At 35.0% G+C, this 22,580-nt stretch overlaps 1 protein-coding gene across 1 annotated transcript in view; it reads right to left on the bottom strand.

Moving 5' to 3' along the window:
* The window catches only part of LOC115212116, a 798,722-nt gene that overhangs the window by 771,245 nt on the left and 4,897 nt on the right, over nucleotides 1-22,580 (bottom strand). The window contains exons 2-4 of the mRNA XM_036503334.1: nucleotides 8,811-8,868; nucleotides 7,421-7,702; nucleotides 2,726-3,031 (exon numbers count right to left, since the gene is read on the bottom strand). Of these exons, the coding sequence (XP_036359227.1) occupies nucleotides 2,726-3,031; nucleotides 7,421-7,702; nucleotides 8,811-8,865 (643 nt within the window). The 5' untranslated portion in view covers nucleotides 8,866-8,868. The remainder of the gene's footprint in view (nucleotides 1-2,725; nucleotides 3,032-7,420; nucleotides 7,703-8,810; nucleotides 8,869-22,580) is intronic.

Below are 22,580 nucleotides of genomic sequence, written 5' to 3' on the forward strand. Positions count from 1 at the left end.
TACGTACACATGCATCATAAAGTCTGCCTTTTACTCTGAGCGAGAGGCCTTTTGTCACCATATATATATATGACATACACATATATACATACACATATATACATACACATATATAATGCAAAGAAATGGAGAGTGCATCCATAGAATAATCAATATATTTATTATAATAGTCAAATCATGTTGCTTACATGTGCTTCTGAGAATCATATTAACACAATTAAATTGCATTATGAATTTGACAAAGCAAAACCCTTTGTCAGAGCTAAAATTGACTGTTAAGAAGGTAAAATCATTGCTGCTATTTCTTCATACATCTTCATAGATGGAGGATTCAATTTAAATTGAATTTTAGCAAGTGGTCTTGGATGTTGATCTAAATATAACAAGAGGTTGATTTTTTCAACCGCTGGAAAGGAGATAGTCATAGTTCAGAGGAACTAGGTCATAATACTATAACCCTTTTAGAGGTGCGAATTCTTTACTATTAAGTATGTTTTGTAAGCATATTCCTCATTAACTATATAGGTTTGTAGTTTGCTTTTACCATTTGTACTATTTATCATGCTCACATCATCATCATCATAATATATATTTATTGGTAATAAAAATAAATCAAGGTATGTACTCAACTGCTATCTTTATCTATTTGTTTTTCCTTATTGTAGGAAGTTATATTATTTATTGTAAATGAAACTAACCCCCCTTAATAATTATTATTATAATTATATAAATGAAACCGACCCCCTTAATAATTATTCTAAAATTAACATAATATAGTTCATAATACCTTTTGCAAAACAAATTAAAACTAATATAGTGGAACTATTTTACAAAGCAGTCTCCATAAATAAGGAAAATAAATATCATAAAATCATAAATTCACACAAATTAAGAACTGGTTTTTGTACTTCATGAAATGTGGCACAAATTATAGCAACACAAAATACTAAAAGATTAAATGCTTTCTATAATAATAAAGATAAGGAGAATATAAGCAAATTATTAAATGACCAGAATAACAAAAAACTTAGTGATAATACTAGATATACAACAAACGAAGGAAAGGAAGAAACCCTGAGTGACTCCCCACTTACAAGTTAGCAGGCAAACTAAAAAGGAAAGAAGTAGTAATCATAATACTAGTAACAAAAACTATAATAGGAACATGAATACTAACAATACAAATATAAATGTTGGTATTTATAATAGTAGCAGCGACCATACAAGAGAAAACGATATAAACACAAAAATTGATAAGGAAAGAAAAGTAAAAACAAATAGGTTAATAGTTAAGATCCCTAACATAGTAAATAAATATAATGAGAGTAATTCAGAGGGTATAATATACAAGTACAAAAGATGTGGTAAGGAAGTAAGGAATTTTCCTAAAAATAAAACCTGTGATTGTGCCAAGGAAGAAATTTTTGTAGGGGAAAAGGTGTCATATATAGGTGTAAGGTAACATCAAAGGGACAGGATTACTACTGTATAGGTTCTATAGAAAAATATATAAAAAGAAGGATAGCAAACCATGAAAACGCATTTAGGAATAGAAGAAAGCAAGCACTAGTCATAGTATGTATATTTGGTACATTAAGGTTAAAAATAGAGAATCTACACTTTGGTGGGAAATAGCTAGCCAATAGCTAGTCTTAAAGCATTGAGAAAAAAAAATGTGAACTCTTTCTAGAGGAAATTTATCAAATTCTTACACCTAAACACAAATTGTTGAATAACAGTAGAGAAAGGGGCTCTAATTGTGTGCATAGAGTTAAATATACATTTAATAAATTTAAATAAATTGAAATGAATATAATTAAATAGAAACTGTAAAGTAATAATACAATTGTACATTATACATAGGAATAATTCTTAAAGTTAAATATACCTCCATTGAATTTAAATACTTAGTTAAAAATTAAGCACACTGAATATATCTAAGTATAATACTTTATATCTAAGACTAGTACTTATGCACTATTATTTAAATAGATGAATAATGCAAGAACACAAAATATCAACCAATATATCTACATAAATTATACTAATAATAAGAGGGGGAGGGGTATTTTGTCAAGTACATCAACATCAAAATCAAAATCAAATCAAATCACAATCAAATGAAAATTGTAGTTGTGGTCCCTGTGTTAGTGGCACATAAAATGCACCCACTACACTCTCGGAGTGGTTGGCGTTAGGAAGGGCATCCAGCCATAGAAACACTACCAGATCAGATTGGAGCCTGGCGCAGCCTCCTGGCTTCCCAGATCCCAGTCAAACCGTCCAACCCATGCCAGCATGGAAAACGGACATTAAACGATGATGATGATGATGGTATATACATACAATACATACATACATATATATATATATATATATATATATATATATATATATATATATATAATATATATATATATACATATATATATACATATATATGTGTGTGTGTGTGTGTGTGTCCATATACATATTTATACTTATGGAGGGGGTACATCTTTGTGCTTGTTTCTCACCACTTTACAACCAGTGTAGTTTTGCTTACCTCCCAATGTCTTGGGACTTTGGCAAAAAGATACCAATACACAAAATATCAAACTTTAATAATAAGTTCTGAGGTCCATCTAACTGACTAAGCACTTTAAGGTCCAGTCCAATGGCTGAAATAATTAAAGCAATAATAGCATAAAATCACACACTTAACTTTGCAAAAATAATTACTTACCAAATACTCTAATATTGAACAAGCTTGTGTGGAAATTAGTCTTGCAAACAATGCTCATGTTGTCATCATCTAATCTAATGCTGGTTATACTCAATGTACAGATTTTGCTTTGGCAATGAGTTTCTTGACGGCTACCAAAATATCTAGAATAATTTTGGTTGAATAATCCAATGTATTTCGCAATAACTAATCCATTTCCAGTAAACCAGATTACTCCAGTATCATCAGTTTTACATCTCAATGTAAATTTTTTATCCTTTATGGCATTTGGTGTTTCAGAACTTGGATAAATATTCCCTTTCTCATCTAAAACACAAATTATATCAAAGTAAATAAATCATTAGTCACCAAATGACAGAACATCTATATATATAAAACTGAGAATGTGTGTGTGTCTGTCTGTCTGTCTGTGTGAATCCCTAAAACTTAAGAACTACACAACCAATTTCATTCAAATTTTACACATGCCTTACTTAGGGTCCAGGGAGTGTCATGGGGAAAAAAATTTCTAACTTCTTGCCTAGGGCGAGCCCAGAGCAATATCATATCTTCTCCACTATGAATCCCTTAAACTTGAGAACTACACAACCAATTTCATTCAAATTTTACACATGCCTTACTTAGGGTCCATGTAGTGTCATGGGCAAAAAAATTTCTAACTTCTTGCCTATCATATCTTCTCCACTATTTCAGTATTACGTGTTAAAAGTGAAACAAAACATCTCTCTATTGTAATGTCAGATACTTTCACTTTAATACTGAAACTATTAAAGTCAAACTATTATATAAGAAGGATGAACCATTAACAGTGGACATCCATTTTTCTAGAAGATCCACTATGGTCTTATATGCTACACCACTGGTTTTCAATTCATATTAATCAAATTAATATTCAATTTCTCACCCTTATTATCTTAAATTTAAATTTAAACCCAGGATCACGTGTTTTGAAACAAAGTTTGTTACCACACAGCCACACTTGCACCTATGTATGTGTGTGTGTGTGTATGTGTATAGCTGTATATGTATACATGTATATGTGTAGATGTACATATATATAGATGTACATGTCATATATACACATATATATATTCACATATATACATGCATACATATATACACCCATACACATACACACACACACACACACACACACATACATAGGTGTGGCTGTGTGGTAACAAACTTTGTTCCAAAACACATAGTCCTGGGTTCAGTCCCACTGTGTGGTGACTTGACATGTGTCTTCTGCTATAGCCTCAGACCAACCAAAGCCTTGTCAGTGGATTTTGTAGACAGAAACTCAAAGAAATCAATCGTATATATATGTATATATATGTAAGTCTGTGAGTGTGTCTTTGTGTTTCTCCCTCATCACTGCCTCACAACTGGTGTTCGTTTATTTACATCCCCATAACTTACTGGTTTCACAAGAAGAAACTGATAGAATAAGTACCAGGCTTATCAAAATTAAAAAAAACACTAGGCAGTATCTCATATTTTTGTTTTCCCCCACCATTTTCTCTTTGTGTGTGTGTATACATACATACATACATATATATATATATATATCTCCCTCTTCTGTTGGTCATCAGCTTCTGGCTATGTCCTCCTTCAGCTATGCCACTTGTTGCCTGTGATGGTCGAAGGTAGGGTGTTATCTCCCACTCTCATCAGCAATCAATTTCTAGCTGTGGTGTAAATATTATCACTAATACCGCTATTATCATTATTATGTGGTTCCCAAAATGCTAATAGGAATTTCCTGAAATGCAAGCATGGCCAAAAATCTCTGTTCTGGAGTTCTGTATCCAACCCATGCAAGCATGAAAAATGGATGTTAAACGATGATGATTATTATAATGATATATATGTGTGTGTGTGTGTGTGTTTGTGTGTATCACATGCATGCATACGCATGTAAACGTGCGCACACACATGCACAACTGCACATATTCAAGAATGATATTTCTGATGACAGTCAGAAATCCAATCAATACACACTCTAAAGATGAGGTTAATTAATTAAGTATGTAAGAGTTTTTCAAAATTTCCATATGTTCAGCTACGCATAGCTCACAGTGTTTCATTCCATTTATGTACGATTTTCCATATCGAGTGTGGAATTCCGTCTTCCTTCAGTTACCAGATATGGCTGGCTAGTAATGGTGCATATCTCCTTTCCAGGACCCTAAAGGAGGATTTATGGTTGCAGAGACGTTTCTTGAAGGAAGTTCCCTTGCATCTGATGTATTTCCTTGGATGTGTGGAGTCGGTGTCATGCCTATTTTTGCTGATGTTGCTGCTACCACTACTGCTGCTGCTGTCAGAGTTGCTGTTGTTGCTGCTGTTGCAGTTGTAGTCAACGATGTTGTTGCTGCTGTCAGTGTCGCTGTTCTCACTGCTGCTGGTGCCAGCAATGGTGTTGATTTTAGTGGTGCAGGCACTGGGGCTGTTAGTGGTGGTTGCATCAGTAGTGTTACTGCTTCTGCGTGTATTGGCAGTGGTACATGTACTGGTGTTATTAAGCCTGCCACTGCCAGTGCTGCTACCATCGTTGTTACTGCTGTTGCTGTTATTGCTGATGCTGTGGGTGATGTTGCTGCTGCTGTTGTTGTTGTGGTTGCTGGTGCTGTCAATGATAATATTGCTGGGGTCAGTAATGTTGGTGCTGCTGTTGTTGTTACTGGTGTTTTTCTCGATGATGATGATGTTGGGGCCATTGGTGTTAGTGTTGGTGGAGGTGGGGTGGTTTCATTGGTAGTGTTATTACCAGATGTGGAGGGAGCACTGTCAACCTTTCTACTGTAGCTGAAGGTGTTACAATATTTGATATTATCGTTATTATTGCTACTTTCCCCGATGGTGGAGGTGGGAGTACCATTCTCGTTGACAGGGCTACCATTATTCACATCTATGTCAATGCATCTATTAGGGGTACTGCTGCTACTGTTGGTGTTGGGGCTGATATAGTTTGGTCTCCACTGCTGGAATGAGAGTTGTCAGTGGGCATGTTGTCCTATCTGCTATTTAGATATTGCTTCAACTGTGCCCCATAGCAAAAAATCACACAGATTCAAATCTGGTGAGCTAGAGAGCCAGATATCTTTAGAGACAAAGATGGGCAATTCCTTCTCCAAAAATTCTTGCACTCTTTTCGAAGAATGAGCAAGCACAGAGACCTGTACAAACATGATTCGACTTGCATTATAATGCCTCCAAATCCAAAGTTAACAAAATTTCTTCTAAGATTTTGAGATATTCTGCTGTGTTGATTTTAAGACCCACTTCAATGAAATGAGGTGGAATCAATTTCCCATCCCTTGCAACAGTTCCAAAGACCATAATGGAAGCTGAATTCTTGCTATGCATAACTGAAAGAACTTGAGGAGGGTTGTACACTATCCCTCATGAGTTTTGATGGTTTACAACTTTGTTTACCATGAACTTCTTTTCATCCATAATGATGTGGATGTTTCCACCATGATGTTTCAGATGACTATGTATTCAGCTTGAATGGCTTTGGAGTTGGTAGTTAGGATATTACAATATCTCCCCATGTTGTAGGATGTCACAATATCTCCCCAAGAAATGGTAATTTTACTGATTCCTTGATGTTGAGCGAACTTCGCTATCGATTTTGATGGGTTTGGCTCAATCTTTTAACTCCTGTGGGTTAAAAGATGTGCTTTAACTCCTGTGGGTTAAAAGGATTGTGAGGCTTTCTCTGAACATTCTGACTTTTCTTCAGATTGAGAGGCTTTCTCCGAACATTCTGACTTTTGAAAAGACCTATTAAGTCAGGTAAAATCAAAAATCAAAAATCAAAAGCAAAAGCAAACCAAGATCGAAATCAAAATGGGAATTATAGTTGTGGCCAATGCCAGTGCCACCTGACTAGCACCTGTGCTGATGGAACATAATAAGCATCCTTCAAACGTGACTCGATGCCAGTACTGCCTCACTGGTTGTACTGGTTGCACATAAAAAGCACCCACTACATGCTTGGAGTGGTTGATGTTAGGAAGGGCATCCAGCTGTAGAAACCTTGCCAGATCAGAATAGAGCCTGGTGCAGCCTACTGGCATGCCAGCCCCCAGTCAAACCATCCAACCCATGCAAACATGAAAAATGGATGTTAAACGATGATGATGATTATAATGATGTGTGTGTGTGTGTGTGTGTGTGTGTGTGTGTGTGTGTGTGTGTGTGTGTGTGTGTGTGTATCACATGCCTGCACATGTATGTAAACATGCACACACACACGTACGTGACCACGCATATTCAAGAATGATATTTCTGATGACAGTCAGAAATCCAATCAATACACACTCTAAAGATGGGGTTAATTATTAACAAAAATGTTTGTTTTAATAATAATAACTTCTGATATTTTTATAACTTAATAATTTTGTTAATGTTATCAATAACATGCTAACAGCTACATCTCTCTCCTGCAAATCAAACATATGATCTTAGCCATAATAAAGCTATCTCAATAATACTGAAACAATATATGGAAGAAACTTATAAACATTAAAATGTCATTGCTAGTATTTGTTTGTTACAACTAATAGCTTTTGAGAATTAACTGGAGCTTAAAGCTAGATTTTACAGAAATATATTTTGTTCATGATTATGATATCTCAATATTAACAGGAAAATATATACAAATGATTTTTATTTGGTACTTACTCGATAATGGTATTATTAGAAATTTATGACTCTTTTCAGTGCTCTGACAATCAATTCTTATATCATGGCTTGAAGTAACAGTGAAGTTTAAGATGTTGGTTTTGTCAGAATTCACACTTGCTTGTATGTCCGAATTTTTAAGAAACACCCATTTAGGGGCGCTAATTTTGTCAACTCCCACTTGCCACACTTCAATTTCTTGCTTTTCAGTGAAACATTCTAAAGTTGATTGGTGATTTTTCTTCATAAATTTAATAGTAGCATCATCTAATTGAAGACAAACTGAAGGAAAGAAAAATATAAAACATATATAGATAGATAGATAGATAGATAGATAGATAGATAGATAGATAGATAGATAGATAGATAGATAGATAGATAGATAGATAGATAGATATAGACAGATAGATAGACAGAGAAAGAGAGAGAGAGAGAGAGAGTTATGGCAGGTTCATAGGGTTACCTGGGGCTTTGCGTCTATAAAGCACTTATCTTTTCATACATCTCATCAGACCCTAATGGCCAATGGCTTATAATCTCTCTTCAAAGTGGAGCAAGAAGAGGCCTCATGGTTAGTTTTTGAATACACAAAGAAGAAAGGTAAGTGCAAGGAATTGTCTCCATTATACCACTATCCAGAATCCACCCAGTTAGTTTGCAGGTCTCAGGATTTCAGTAAAATTCATCTGAAGTGTGAACAGGGTTCATTTACATCTGTCCTGAATTTAAAATGTTCCACAATTCAAGGGAGTTCTTTAATATCCTCAGCCATTCTGCTATGCACAGCTTGCAACATTTGCTCCCATTCATGTAGGGCCTGGTTTTTCTAGGATCTTCCATATGATTACAAGTGGAGTCCTTTTGTTCTTTAGGTGACACACGTGGCAGGCCAAGGACATAGCATAATGTCTTTCCAGGATCCTAAACAAGTATTTGTGGTTGGAGAGGAACTGCTTGAAGGTGTTTCTGGAACATCCAATATATTTTTGAATGCTACTATTGGCGTTGTTGCTTCTGTTGATGTTGACACTGCTACTTCCATTATTGTTGGTGCTGGTGTTGGCACTGTTGTTGTTGTTATTGTTGTTGGTGTCTCCGTTGGTGCTGCTATAATCATCATCGTTGTTGGAACCGTTGTTGTCATTGTTATTATTGTTATCATTATTAGCATTATCATTAGTGATGGTGCTGCTGCTATTTTTGCAATAGTTGCTGCTGTTGCTATAATTTAATAATAGCAAAGGTGTTGCTGCTATTCCTGCAACTTCCATATCTGTTGGAAAAGCTGCTGCTATTAGGATCAGATATAATTAAGTTCTACAATCTATCAATAGATATAAATTTGTGATAGCTAAGAGTTCGAAGAAAAAATGTTTATATTATTACTTACCACATAGGCATTGTACAGTTAAAAAGTGTTTCCAATATAACAGCTTGAATTCCATTATCTATGAATAAAGGATAAATGCTAACAAGGAATAATCTCTGCAAATAAGGAGCATGAAGTTGGTGATGCAAAATTCTACAATGTAGAAAATAATTTAACATTAATAATAGGAACTTAACTTTGCAAAAACAGGTCCCACTGAACAACAAGTGTTATTAAAGTGAGATTAAGATGAAGAGTGAGTATGTAAGACAGGACCATATAGAGAAAGACCAGTAAAATACTAGATAAAATGAATTCAGGAAAAGGCAATGGAAAAACAAAATGCCATGGTGCAACATCTAAGTTTTGTTTGTCTATGCTTCAGGCATTTTCCATTACACTGTCTCTCAAATGCCTCAGGACATCCAAGTAAAACACTGTATTAATCATTTGATTACATGGTAAAAGAATGATCCAAAATGGAAGGGGACTTAGGAGTCCTCTGTTTACCTTGATGGTAAATATCACTTCCCACTTCTTACCACCAAAGACCCAATCTTGTCATATGTTGCAAAGAAAGGAAACTAGTAAATATAGCAAAGATGATAATTCCTTAGGAAGCAAACATCAAAGATGCTTTCTTCAGAAAACACAAAAAAGCAGTGAATTGTTTGAACTCTGTAAAAACAATGGAATAAAGATGATATGCCTTCCTTTAAAGGTGACAGAGGATTTGTTGGAACCTGGGTTCACTCAATGCTTGAGAGTCTTGGACTAGCTGCAAAAGAGACAAAAGATGTTGCTAGGAAATTGTTGGAAGCTGCTGAAAAAGTAAGTTATTACATCTGGTTCAAGAGAGAGGACAAGTGGCACACCAATATCAAGCATTCAGGATGATAGAAACATCTGGCCCAGAGTCATAACATCTGACTTGTGCTGCTGTGTGAGATTTTTGTTGCTGACATTGTTCGGTAGTGCCAGGTAGCTATGGTGTCAAAGTGGAAGGAGTTAAAACACCTGGAGAACTGCTTCACCACCTGATGAAACATTGGCTTGTGCAATGTAATTGCACCTCCATTTTCGATCTTTTCAGTTTTTGGAAATTTTTATACATATGTAGTTCTTCATGCTACAAAAATCATAATCAATGTTTCTGTGAAATTAAAACTACAGGAGTTATGTAACTTAAGCCAATCAGATGCAACTATTTTTGACACACCAGAAATCAGAATGTATGTTCCCTCACTATTTTCTTTTTTTTTTATTTGAGACATGTGTTTTGGAGACACATGTGTAAAGATGAAAAATATCTTATGAAAGAATATGAAACCAAAAAAATTAAGAAAAGAAAAACGGAAAAATGAAACAAAAGAATTTAATGAAAGGAAATGAAACAGTACAACTAATTTAGGCATAGCTGCTGAAATTCTGCAATGCACGACAACATTTTTTGAAAGAGATCCCAATTTCAGTGTCTTTGTTACCACATTAATTTGCAGAGACTTGAATCTATCAAAGAACAAGTTACTCAGTGCCATATCTGCTACATCCCATGTCACACACTGCCAAAGTCTCATTGCTTCAGCAACACGCTTCCTTGATAGTGTTTCTGTCTGAAATGAATTGTCTCATCTATCCCAAAAATTATCATGGGGCCACCTATTTGTACTGGATTTTGTAGTAGGTCCTCAATACACACTTCTCTCATACAGTTGTTATAATCAACCACAGTAATTTCTTACTCCTCACAGAAACTGACAGAAGTAAATTCTTTCACTAAACAATAGTTATTGATGGAAGAATACAACCTTCAAACCAGTTTCCTTTCTGTGCTTTCAAAGCATACAGTATTATAGATCTACTACAGTGAATCTTACCAATCAGTTTCACACAGAATATTAGGTAATCAGATTATCTAATAACTGTACTCTTCAGAAATAGCTAGCATGAAAAAACAGTGGCTGTTCTCTGTAACTGGAAGTGAGAAAGTGTCACATCCAGTTCGTAGTTGCAAGGAAAACGATGTACTGCGACATAGAGACAGTTGTATATGAGGTAGAGATGACATCAAAGGATTCCAGTGAGCGGTCAGATGTTTGGAAGTATAAGGGTATGACAAGAGATCCTTTCAGACCCAGATTTAAACAACCATAAATCGCCCTTTAATATCCAGAAGAGACAAAATGTCATAGCCCTAGAAAGGCATGTATGGTTGTCAAAAGAAATTGCCATGTTTTACATCAAGTGGAGAGTCTTGGAGAAGTACAGGCCTTACTTTAACAGTAGCATTTTCATGCAGGCTAGGTCTAGCTGAGAAAAAACTCTACAACCAGCTTATGAGGTATGGACTTATATGCATAGGCAAGATTCAGATCTCTTTTATTTTCTCTGGCTTCCCTGTTTAACTTCTCTGTGTAATCACAACTAAGTGCTCCAGACACCCTGATACATTTTGGATACCTCCTTTCTAGAATGAGGTATTGATGTAGGAATTCTTCAGAAAACATTCTATCAGGTGCCTAGCAACAATACTGAAGAATATCTGGTGGTTACTATGAAAGCTAGGTGTAGATAGATGTCTAGTGAGAGTTTCTGGTGAGAGTCATTCAAACAATGTATAGGGATGCTATTAGTAATGTGAAAGTTAACAATGAGTACAGCGATGAATTTTTTGTACAGCTAGGAATTCATCAAGGTTCAGTTATCAGTTCCCTCTTATCTATCCTAGTCCTCCAGGCCATAATGGAATAATTTAAGACTAGTTGCTCATGGGAACTTCTCTATGCTGATGACCTTGTTCTTATAGTTAAAACTGTAGTACCTGCCATTCACTTATTGTGTTTAAGAACCTGATGAAGTGTGTCAGTGAAAGGATTTCAAACCTGTCTGCAAATAAAGGGATTTTCGATGCAGTGGCCACCTGTTGCAATGAGGCCTTAGCAGCCAGCAGGTTTAAACACCATTTCTCCTTTATGGTGAGACCTAGTTTCTTGATAAAAAATTTTTTTATTGATTCTAAATAATTGGTTTTGCTGGTATTATTTAATCCATTGTTCAAACCTAGTTAGTTTTATTTTCTTGGCAAATATGTGTTGCTGCAGTCCTTCAATTACAACATTCAGTCCTTTTGTATCAACACCATACTTCTCCAATTTTTCAAATTTGCTATCATTCTTCAATTCTCCTCTTCTTTTACTGTCAAGTATTACCACTACACTGCAGAAGCATTGGTACTTGGAACATATCACACAACCATTCCATCAGTTCCTCCAACTTCTTTGGTTCACTCTCCACAAATCATTTTTTCAGTTGATTCCTGTGTCTCTTTTGCATGCCTTTTCTACTTGTTACTCAATACATCATTTTACTTATGCATTTGGTAATCATGCCATCTTCCCAACTCTTCTTTCCATTCTTGTATGCCCTCATATACACCTTTTTACCAACTTTAAAGAATCTTACTGTTTTCTCTGGGTAGCAATTTACCAAAGACTGGTTTTATTTTCTGTGCAAACATCATCTCCACAGGTAGTCTACCTGCTGGTGTATTTAGATTTGGTGTCACACAGTACACTCTTAAGAATTGTTGTAGAGCTACCTTATCCATGACTTCCTTATTTGACTTTCTTAGGGTTCTCTTGAAGATATCAGCAAAGCGTTCTGCCTTTCTGTTAGATCTGGGATGGTATGGTCCAGTAGTTATATACTCTACTGCGAACATTTCACATAATTTTTAAAATTCAACAGACACAAATTGTGTTCCATTGTCAGACACTATCATGTCTAGGATGCCAAATCTTTCAAACAATTTGTACAAAAATTTATCACAGTTGAGGAGGTTGGTTTCTTAAACTTACAAATTTCAGGCCATTTCAAGAAACTATCAACTACCACTAAGTAGTAAGAACAATTTAAAGGCCCAGCAACATCAATGTGTAATCTTGGCCTCGGAACATCTACTTTTGGCCAAGATTCACTTTTTATAGTGGGCAATTTTGCTGCTAGAGCACATCCTCTACAGCCTTTCACCAAATTTTCAATTTCTCTGTCCATTTTGGGCCAGTATACATAACTGCACATTAAAGCTTTCATCCTTGAAATACTAGGACGTCTGATGTGAAATTATCTCAACACTTTCTTTTGTAGTGTTTCTGATATCACTATTGTCTATGCATACATCAGTATGCCATCACACATTGAGTATAGATCACATCTTCGCTTCATTTCGCACCAACCCTTTTCCTGTTTTTTTTATAAACTTGTCTTTTACCACATTCCACTTTATATCCTCCAGGGTTACCAGCAACTCTCATACTACGTTCCACATCACATTTTTATTTCACCTTCTGCTCTTAGAGATGCTATTACCACATCTTCAAGTGGCTTACCATGTTTTGGTATTAGTCTGGACAAACCATCTGCATGCCCTAGTTTTTTCAACAGTTAAATACTCCATTCTGTAGTCATAATTTAATAGTATAGCGCCCAATTTCTGTGTGCATTGGGATTCCGTTTTTGGAATCCTTTTTATTGTCATTGTCATATTTATGTATAAGTACAGCTCCTGCTCCATACTCACTTGCATTTATAGCCAATATAGTTTCCAACTATGGATCAAAATATGTCAATGATACATCTGAAGTTAAAATACTTTTCAATTCATCGAATGCCTTCTGACACTTAACAATCCAACACCATTTTGTATTCTTTTTCAACAGATCATTGAGTGGGGCCCTTACATTATGTATGTTCAGAATGTAGATTTGGCAATAGTTTACCAAACACAAAACTGCCTACAGCATAGTTACATTTTTCAGTGTGGGCATATTCTTTATCACCATTGCCCTTGATGGATCCAGTTTTCTACCATTTTTGTCAATTACTTGTCTAAATATTTGATTTTATTCAGCAAGAACTCACATTTTTCCTCCATTAACTTGAACCCGTATTCTCCTATTTTCTCAAATACTCTTTTAACATGTTCAAATTGTTGTTTCTGTGATTCACTCTTTATTAAAATATCGTCTAGATAGGTGATAGCAAAATCACTATCACTCAGCATTGTATCCATTACTTGCTGAAATATGGCAGCAGCCACTTTTACACCAATGGAAAATTGCTTAAATTTGAATAAGTCACAGCATGTGTTAATTGTTAATAAATGTGCACATTCTTCTACTTGTATTTGTAGATATGCATCTGAGAGGTCAAATTTTGAGAAGAATTTCCCTCCATTCAATTTCGCAAGTACTCCCTCCAGACTTGGCAGTGGGTAGTTATGTGCAACTAAACAATCATTCAACCCTGTTGAAAAATCTGCAGAAACTCTTAGTTTGTTATTCTTATTTTTCACATAAACTGTCAGTGCTGCCCAGTCTGTCTTTTCAATTATTCCAAGACTTTACAGTCTTTCAAGTTCTTTGTTAACCAGGTCTATTACTGTGAATGGTACATTCTGTTTAGGCCTAAAGACTGGTGTTGCACTTTGTTTTACAGTGATCTTAGCTTGTTTTTGTACAACAACCCAGTCCTTCCAAAAAAACATCTGGAAATTATTTTTTATTATTTTTTGTTTCATTCCTTCAGCCTCATTTGAACCTTTGACTGACCAACAATATTTCCACTTGAAATTCTTATGGGCGTATCCCACAATTTGAATAGTCTCATCCACTCTGTGCCAAGTAGGTTAAGTGGATCTTTTGATACATTATCTTTGCCTTTTCAATTTAAAAGCACTCCACTTTTTTAAATGGATAATTTTTCCTCCGGTATATACCTCCACAAACAAAACATGGGCTTATTTTCTGATTTTTGTCATGTTTTTTAGAAAACACTTTATCTCTATTCTGACTATTTCGCACTTGCTTTTCTTGGAAACTATCTTTCTGTTTAATTACTTTTGTATTGTGTCTTAATTTGACTATCCTTTCACATTCTTCTGATACTTGCTGTAGGGTTTAATCTTGGTTTTGTTCCAGCTTTGTGAAAACTCTAGTTCTAAATTCTGCATCCTTTTTGGCAGTTAGTCCCTATGTAAAAACAGGCATTTGAACATATCTGGTGTTAATTCGTCAAGCTTAAACTTCTCACATTCCCTGTTTACTCTACTAGCATATGTGATGTAGTCCTCATTGTTGCTTTTTCTTCTATGTTCAGACACTTCCATCATGTGTTGAACAATGAGTTTTTTCACTGAAAATTTTACACAATATATCTATTGTGTCATTAAAGTTTATGTCCAAAGGTTTTCTCAGAAGTACATAATTGCTGTAATATTCATGTTCTGCTGCCGCCAGTTTTCTTAAGATTAAGCGCATTTTCATCCCATCATCCCAACCTTTACAATCTTTCTTGAAGATTTGCTCATGTCTTCTGTAGTATGCTTCGAAGGTAACTCCTTTATTAGGATCATGTTTCAACTCTGTTAGAAAGTTCACAGCATAGTCTGTCAAGAACATTTTTTCTGACTTTCCTGACAACTTCAGTAATTGCAGCATTTGTTGCTGTAATATTATTTGTTGTTGTTGCTCTTGCAGATGTATTTGCTGTTGTTGTTGCTGTTTTTGCAACTCAAGCAAACCTGCCAACAAACTTTCCATACTTTTACGATTTTTCATAAAATTCGTACACCAACTTTGTGAGTTTATTAACTCCTTTTCGAGTCTTTATTAACTCCACATGAACTGAGTTATCTTCATTGAGTTTATTAATTCCTCATGAGTTGTTTAAATCCTCATCACCACTGTTATATCCTTAAAATGTTGGATTGTTATAATGCCCACTCTGGTATACAGTATACTTAGTAAAACCAGTAAAGATACAACTATCTCTGACTGCATACTGTGTATTCTAGTACTTCATGTACTTCTTTTTACTTATAGTGACTTGGTTATTCCATTTGTCATGTAGTAATTCCCTACAACATAAATGAGGTGTATTTTCAGGTTACCACCAAGTGGAATTTTTATCAAGACACCATCTCTAGTAAGGTTGCCCACCAAGGTGGAAGAGGCCTTGCTTCGCTGGTTTTGAAATCAGAGTTGTCCTTCTCCTAGACTGATTGTCATTCAAGGCTAATGAAGTGAGCCTACATGAAGCACCAGTTATTTGAAGGCACCAGACATTCACCTTTTTACACTCTTCTCCTGCTAGTTTGGAGAAAGCTTGGATTTAGGCTTTGAATGTCATAGGTTATGTTTTGAACACTATTATTATTGCCATCATTATCTTTCAATTTTCTTTCCATTTTTTTACTGAGTGTCTTCCTGACACATAAGGCAAATAAAATCACTGTATACATTGGTAGGCCATTAAAATAAACACACCAGATTGTTCATTTACAAAGTCATGGGATAGAAAAAAGGGGAAGAAAGACTGAGAGAAAAAGGAAAGAAAAAAGAATGAAAAAGTAAACGAAGAAAATAAAGGGAAAAGGAACGAAAATTCACTACAACAATGCTCTTCTAAATACATGTGATATACCAGTTAAGACAATCATTTGCACTTTCTGCATGGACTGTAAGCCAGGGATCTTCCTCAAATAATTTTCAGTTATTATTAGTCTTTGCACAGCTTCTATTGCTGGAAATGTACTACGGTGCCAGCTGTTCACTACCAGTGAACTAAGATAACACCTCTTATTTTTCAAGCACCTTCTGAAGTATTCAAGTGGCTCCAAGCAGTGCTGTTTTCTACAAGTGCCCCGCCCTTATTGCAGCCCCTATTTGTTCCATAAACTTCTCAAGATTTTTACTCACTGTTACTATTGCTACCTTTTTCATCGACCACAACTGCTTAACTTCCCGAGTTAACCTATCATACCTCTTGAGTTTTCTTTCTTCCTTGTTGCATACCTTCGGGTTTGTGGTTGTACAAATTTTTTGCTCTGTCAAGTTCATACTTGTTGCAAAGTGTCCAATGGACAAGCCTGGCTGTATTGTCGTGGTGTCACTTATATTCCTTCTGGGCTAGTGGCATACATATGTCATACAGTTTCACAAGCTATGACCCCAGTGGGCTTCATGCCATTCTTGGAAATGTAGTCTATTCTTAGCTACAATAACAACAACATGAATTTCTTTCAGCTTCTTGCTCTGTTAAAGTATTTGAGGAAAATTATATTAATATGTCCAACTGATTAAAATTCTATTTATTTGTGCAGCTGATGATGGCACCATATTTAAATTGATGTAATGATTGCATTGTTTGAAACGGTCGTACTGCATCACTACTTGATATCCTGTTGCTTATTTTGATTTTATTTACCTTACTTTGAGCTGTACAGATAATACCAGACTGACTTGGAGCTTCAACTTAAGTACCTAATTCAACAGAATCCTATATATATATATATATAATATGTGACAATTATTCGGTTACAATAATGAGACTCCAAGTTTCGGATGTCGGGGCGGAAAACTGCTCTGGCATCTCATCAGTTATCAAGGCAATCAAACAGTGGTATGAAAATGACCGTTAAACAAAGGGAAATTACTATGTAATTGACTATTATTAAGACAAAAGAGCTATTAGAATGACCATTAAATAAGAGGAAAAACCGAAGGGGAGAAAGTAAACAAGTAAGGAAGTAAAAATGCTTATAGAAATCGTGTAAGCGTGCATGTACATACACATGTGCGCACGCACACCTACGTACATGTGCCTATATGCATATGCTCACTCACATTCACGTGAAACACATACATGCACACCCACACATGTGCCTATATATGCACATATATGCAACCATACATGTACACATATGCATATCTGTACACATGCATGTGCACACACACGCATGTGCACACACACACACACACATGTGCACATACCCATACGTGCACAATTATTTTCAAATACACGTCTAAAATACGCACATGCTATATCTGCATATGCTCACTCACACTCGCATGTACACCCACATATATATACAACTATACACATATACATATACATGTACATATATACATACCCGCACACACACATGCACACACGTGTATATACTCATACATGCACAAAAAAGTTCATATATATGTCTATATACGCACATGCACAAGAAAATGCAGGGTGAAAGGTAAATTACAGAAAAAAATGTGTAAAAATATATAAAGCAATAGATATATAAAAATATATAAATAAATATGTAAAAATATATATACAAAAATATAGAGAGATAAAATGCTTGTACGTGGGCACAATATAAAAAGCAGGTTCTATCTGTGATCTTAGGGGGACCAAAAACGTAACAAATATTTAGCCATATGTGGACATGATCCAAAAAGTTCAGTTCTTGAATTTAGATATGTAGCGGGGTCTAAGCTGCTTTTCCAGATGAGCCATCTTTCCATATCACAAAGACCACACTTTCCACTGCCGTTGGTGTAAGGCTAAGATCTTCCAACGGATGTTGTAATTGACACCTTTATCGTTTAAGGACCATATAATTTGGTCGTTTTTCTTTTATCCCAGTGCCTGAAGCTCAAGGTGCGATTGTTGAACCTGGCCTTAAAATTCCCCTCTGTGAGACCCACATATTTCTTTGTTGAAACTGTGTTCTTAGTGGTTGTAGAGACAACGGTGGCTTCATAAATGATGGTCTCGGACACACAAGCTCCATTTAGCAGGTACAAAATTTTATCCTTGCATGAACAGCTGGTTTCATTTTGTGGTTTTTAAGTGTTGTGTGCGATTATATTTTAAAAATTAGTAGTTGAGCTAAAACTGATTTTTAAGTTATGTCTATTGAAGAGCTTTCTGCAACTATGATTGATTGAAAAATGTCTATCTATAAGTGCTAAGAAATACTTACCTATATTAAAGGTCACTTTGGGGGAGTAAGGGGGTGTGAACTAAATAGTTTTCTTATTCCTATGTTTCATTTTCTTTATTATTGGACTGGTAACAGGTGTCTGGGTTATTTCCTTGCTAAATCCTCGATCTTTTAGAGCATTATTATATACTAGGGCAACACTATTAAAAATGTCCCTATCAGAGGAGAGGCTAGAAATTCTTTTTCTAATGTTTTTAACTAAATTTTTAAACACTATGGGGGATGGCAGGAACCCACATTAATATAGCTAAATCTATCGTTGGAATTCCTATAAGCTTTGTAAATATTCTTATTTAGATCTAAGTATACTTCTAGGAAATTGACAACCCTCAGGTTGGTATCTGTAGTTATGATAAGACTGAAAGTTTTCATCATTTGGGTAATGTCCTTCCTAAACAGATCTTGTGCTGGTCCATTGGTATTTGTGATTAAAGCTGCCCAAGGTTAAAGCGATTTCTATTACCCTTTTTACTTCTTTACTAGCTTACTTTCTCCCCTTCAGTTTTTTCCCCTTATTTAACGGTCATTCTAATAGCTTTTTTGTCTTAATAGCGGTCAATTACATAGTAATTTCCCTTTGTTTAATGGTCATTTTCATACCATTTTTTGATTGCCTCAATAACTGATGCAGTTTTCCGCCCCGACATCCGAAACTTGGAGTCTCATTATGGCAACCGAATAATTGTCACATTCTATATTACAGATAATTTTCATCTCTTTACATAATATCAAGGTTTCGTTCATTCTTTTGTTGTCTTACCATTACTATTAATATATATATATATATAGTATAAAAATAATAAAATACTAAACATTAAGAAAGGACAACACAAGAAGTAAAGTATTTGGAAATATGATAATAGTTTAATGTTTCAGGATATATACCCATTAACAAAATTAAGTACACAGATCATATTTCTTTCAATATTTGAAACAATTGTTTTCTCATACCCCACCACACCATTTTCCCCATTTCTTGTATGATCTTTTTCAGTAAATGCAATACTATTTTTCTATAGCCTACAGACATGAACTGCATATGTGTGAAAATATTTGAATATTTTCATGATGAGTTCTTTGATATTAACACTTTTGTTATAACTTTCTTTTAAATACTCTGCTAACGTTTCAATTAATTTTGAAAATAAGGAAAAAATTTAGTAAATTAATTGTTTTTATTAAACTGTTTTTTTTTAAACATAAATTAACATGAATTTTGATGGAAGGTTTTAATTTAAATCGCTTCAAAACCGGAAGTGTGTATCATAGAACAAGGACCAGACTAAGGTTGGTATCAAAAGGGTTAATTGGTAATGTACCAACAACTGTTTGTAGGTATTTCTGCACAGTGGATGCATCTCAGCTAGTACCAACAAGGCATTTTCCAAATTTGGAAGTTCGTTCTTGCTTTTTCCTTTTATGCAGCCAAAATATCTACTGCAGTTTTCTCCCCAAAATACATTTTTAATCATCCCATTATTGTCAATAAAGACTAAGGCATTACTCAAGATTACAGCCATTTCCCCTGGAATAGAGTGCATACTCAAAAATTTAACTCATGCCTCCTAACAAGGAATGTAATCTTCAATAATGAAAGGAATCATTTTAGTATTTATTTGGTTTGTAGCATTCTTAGAAAATGTCACAAAATTTCCTGGCCTTTAACAAGTTCCAATTTAGCTATTGATGTTATTGCACTAAACATTACAGCATCATATATTGTCTGAACTAGATGTAACTTTGGTTTAAAATATTTGGAGACCGTTTTTTGATAAAAATCAGATATTTTGCACTTCAGGTCGTGAGAAACAGATCTCTTCAGTTTCACTCACAAATTGTTTTTTTTTTAACTGTACAGTTTGAAACTTCATATACTGGTGTAATTTCTCATGCTGAACACGGTTTACTTTCAACATTTTGAACAAAATTTCGTATTTTAGAAGTTAAAGTTGTCGTATTTGGGTAATTTTAACCAATCAACGACGTGTATTCAGCTGATAAAAGCTACTGCTCTATGCGATAGTAATTGAAGAGTAACAACTTCCGGGTCATCTCTACTAACAGTCCATGAGAAGCTTTCAGCCACAAGAAAGACAATGCCACCTTTATTCTTTCTAGTCAGCACCATGCATTTGTTACTATTTCCCTCTCTACTGGCAGACAACAACTTCTGTACTATCAACTACCAACCAGCGAGCGAACTTGTTGTCATTGCAACTACAATTACTGCTGTACACAAAAATAAAATGGAACAGAGTGGTGATATTTAGTAGAGGTGACCCAAAAGTTGTTGCTCTTCGATTACTATCACATTGTGAGAATTTCTTGGTTTGGTGAAATTCTACTGCAGATTTTTACCCCACTGGGCAGAGACAGCCCAACACTCACAGATTTGCTGTGACAGCGAACAGGCAAAAATATAAACATTGCCTTGAGTAAAGAACAACTTGCGTCTTTCTCTAACTTGAAAAAAGTGTTATCCAATGCCACCAGGCTGGTGTATCCCAAACCAGATGCCCCACTGTATGTACTAGTTGATGCATTCGATTCCGGAGCTAGAGGTGTGCTCCAACAACTCACTGACAGTATTTGGCAACCTGTGTCCTTCTTTTCCAAGTGCTTAGAACCCATCGAGACTAAGTACTGTACCTTCGGTCAAGAATTACTGGCAGTGCATCTTGCTGGCAAGCATTTTCAACACATGCTGGAAGGTTGCGTTTTCTCCATTTATACTGACCATAACGACGTTTAACATTTCAATAGAAGATCCATTTTTCATCACCAGTCACAAGTCTATCCAAAAAGGGTGAAATGAGTTCGCAAGAATTGAGGAAAGAGCAGATGTCAATTCGGGATTTGCGGTTGCTTTCGGACAATTCATGAGGCACCCATTTTCCAAGTTTAGGAACCTGTCCAAGTTGTTCAAGATGGCAATGAACAGTTGTATGTTTTGAGCTAAGCTTTATTGCCAATTCTTCAACTGATAATGCAGGATTTTCTTCAAGTAATACCTCAAGGAGCTTATCATCAAACTCAACTGGACGTCCTGTTCGATCCTCATCTTCAAGGCTGAAATCTCCACTTCTGAATCTTGCAAACCATCATCTACAAGTTCTTTATTTCAAGCATTCTTTCCCATAAACTGAGTGTATGTTTCAAGTCGCTTCGGCTACAGAGTTTCCTTTTTTGCACTCATAAAGCATTATGTGCCTCAAATGCTCTTTGGATACTTCCATGTTAGAAAGGGTTTTAATCAAAGAAATTTAAATTCTATTATTCTGTAAAATATTTAATTAGTCTAAATGTACACAAATACATAAAAATAATTTTTAATTCCATTAGACATTCTAAATTATATTAAATTTCATTCAAATTTAAAAAAGGTAAAATCAGACAGAACTTATGGGAAGACCTGATAACATAAATAATTATGAAAACCGTAAAAAGCCAACAAATTGTTTCGACTTATATGTATATATTTTCTAATATATATAATCACAGTTCCATTATATATAAAGTCACTTCAGGGTAACATGGCTTTAGAAAAAGACAAAATTTCGTGTGAAAGGATGGCTGGATTGTAAAAATTAATTCAAATATCTGTGTTATGAGCGTGAGCATTAACTATTTAATCATACATCAACTACAGCTAAAAAGCAACAAAAGCTCTTTAACGGACGATACAGTTGAGTAAGTGCAATCCACAACCCTCGAAATTCACTTCATTACATCTCATGCACATATCAATTGAAACCCTTTTTGTGTCCAAGATAATCGCTTGTCATCACAACATACAACAACATATGTGTGTATATAAATGTATATAAATAAGTTTCTAAGTCTTCTCCTATGTATAACTGCAACAAAAAATATATAAACAATTACATCTTCAATACAACAACTCTTTTATCTACTTAAATTAGTTGGTATAAAAAAATTATTGTTTAAACTAACTAATAAGC

This window comes from Octopus sinensis, linkage group LG5 (assembly GCF_006345805.1).
Source record: "Octopus sinensis linkage group LG5, ASM634580v1, whole genome shotgun sequence".
In the NCBI taxonomy this organism is placed as follows: Eukaryota; Metazoa; Mollusca; class Cephalopoda; order Octopoda; family Octopodidae; genus Octopus; species Octopus sinensis.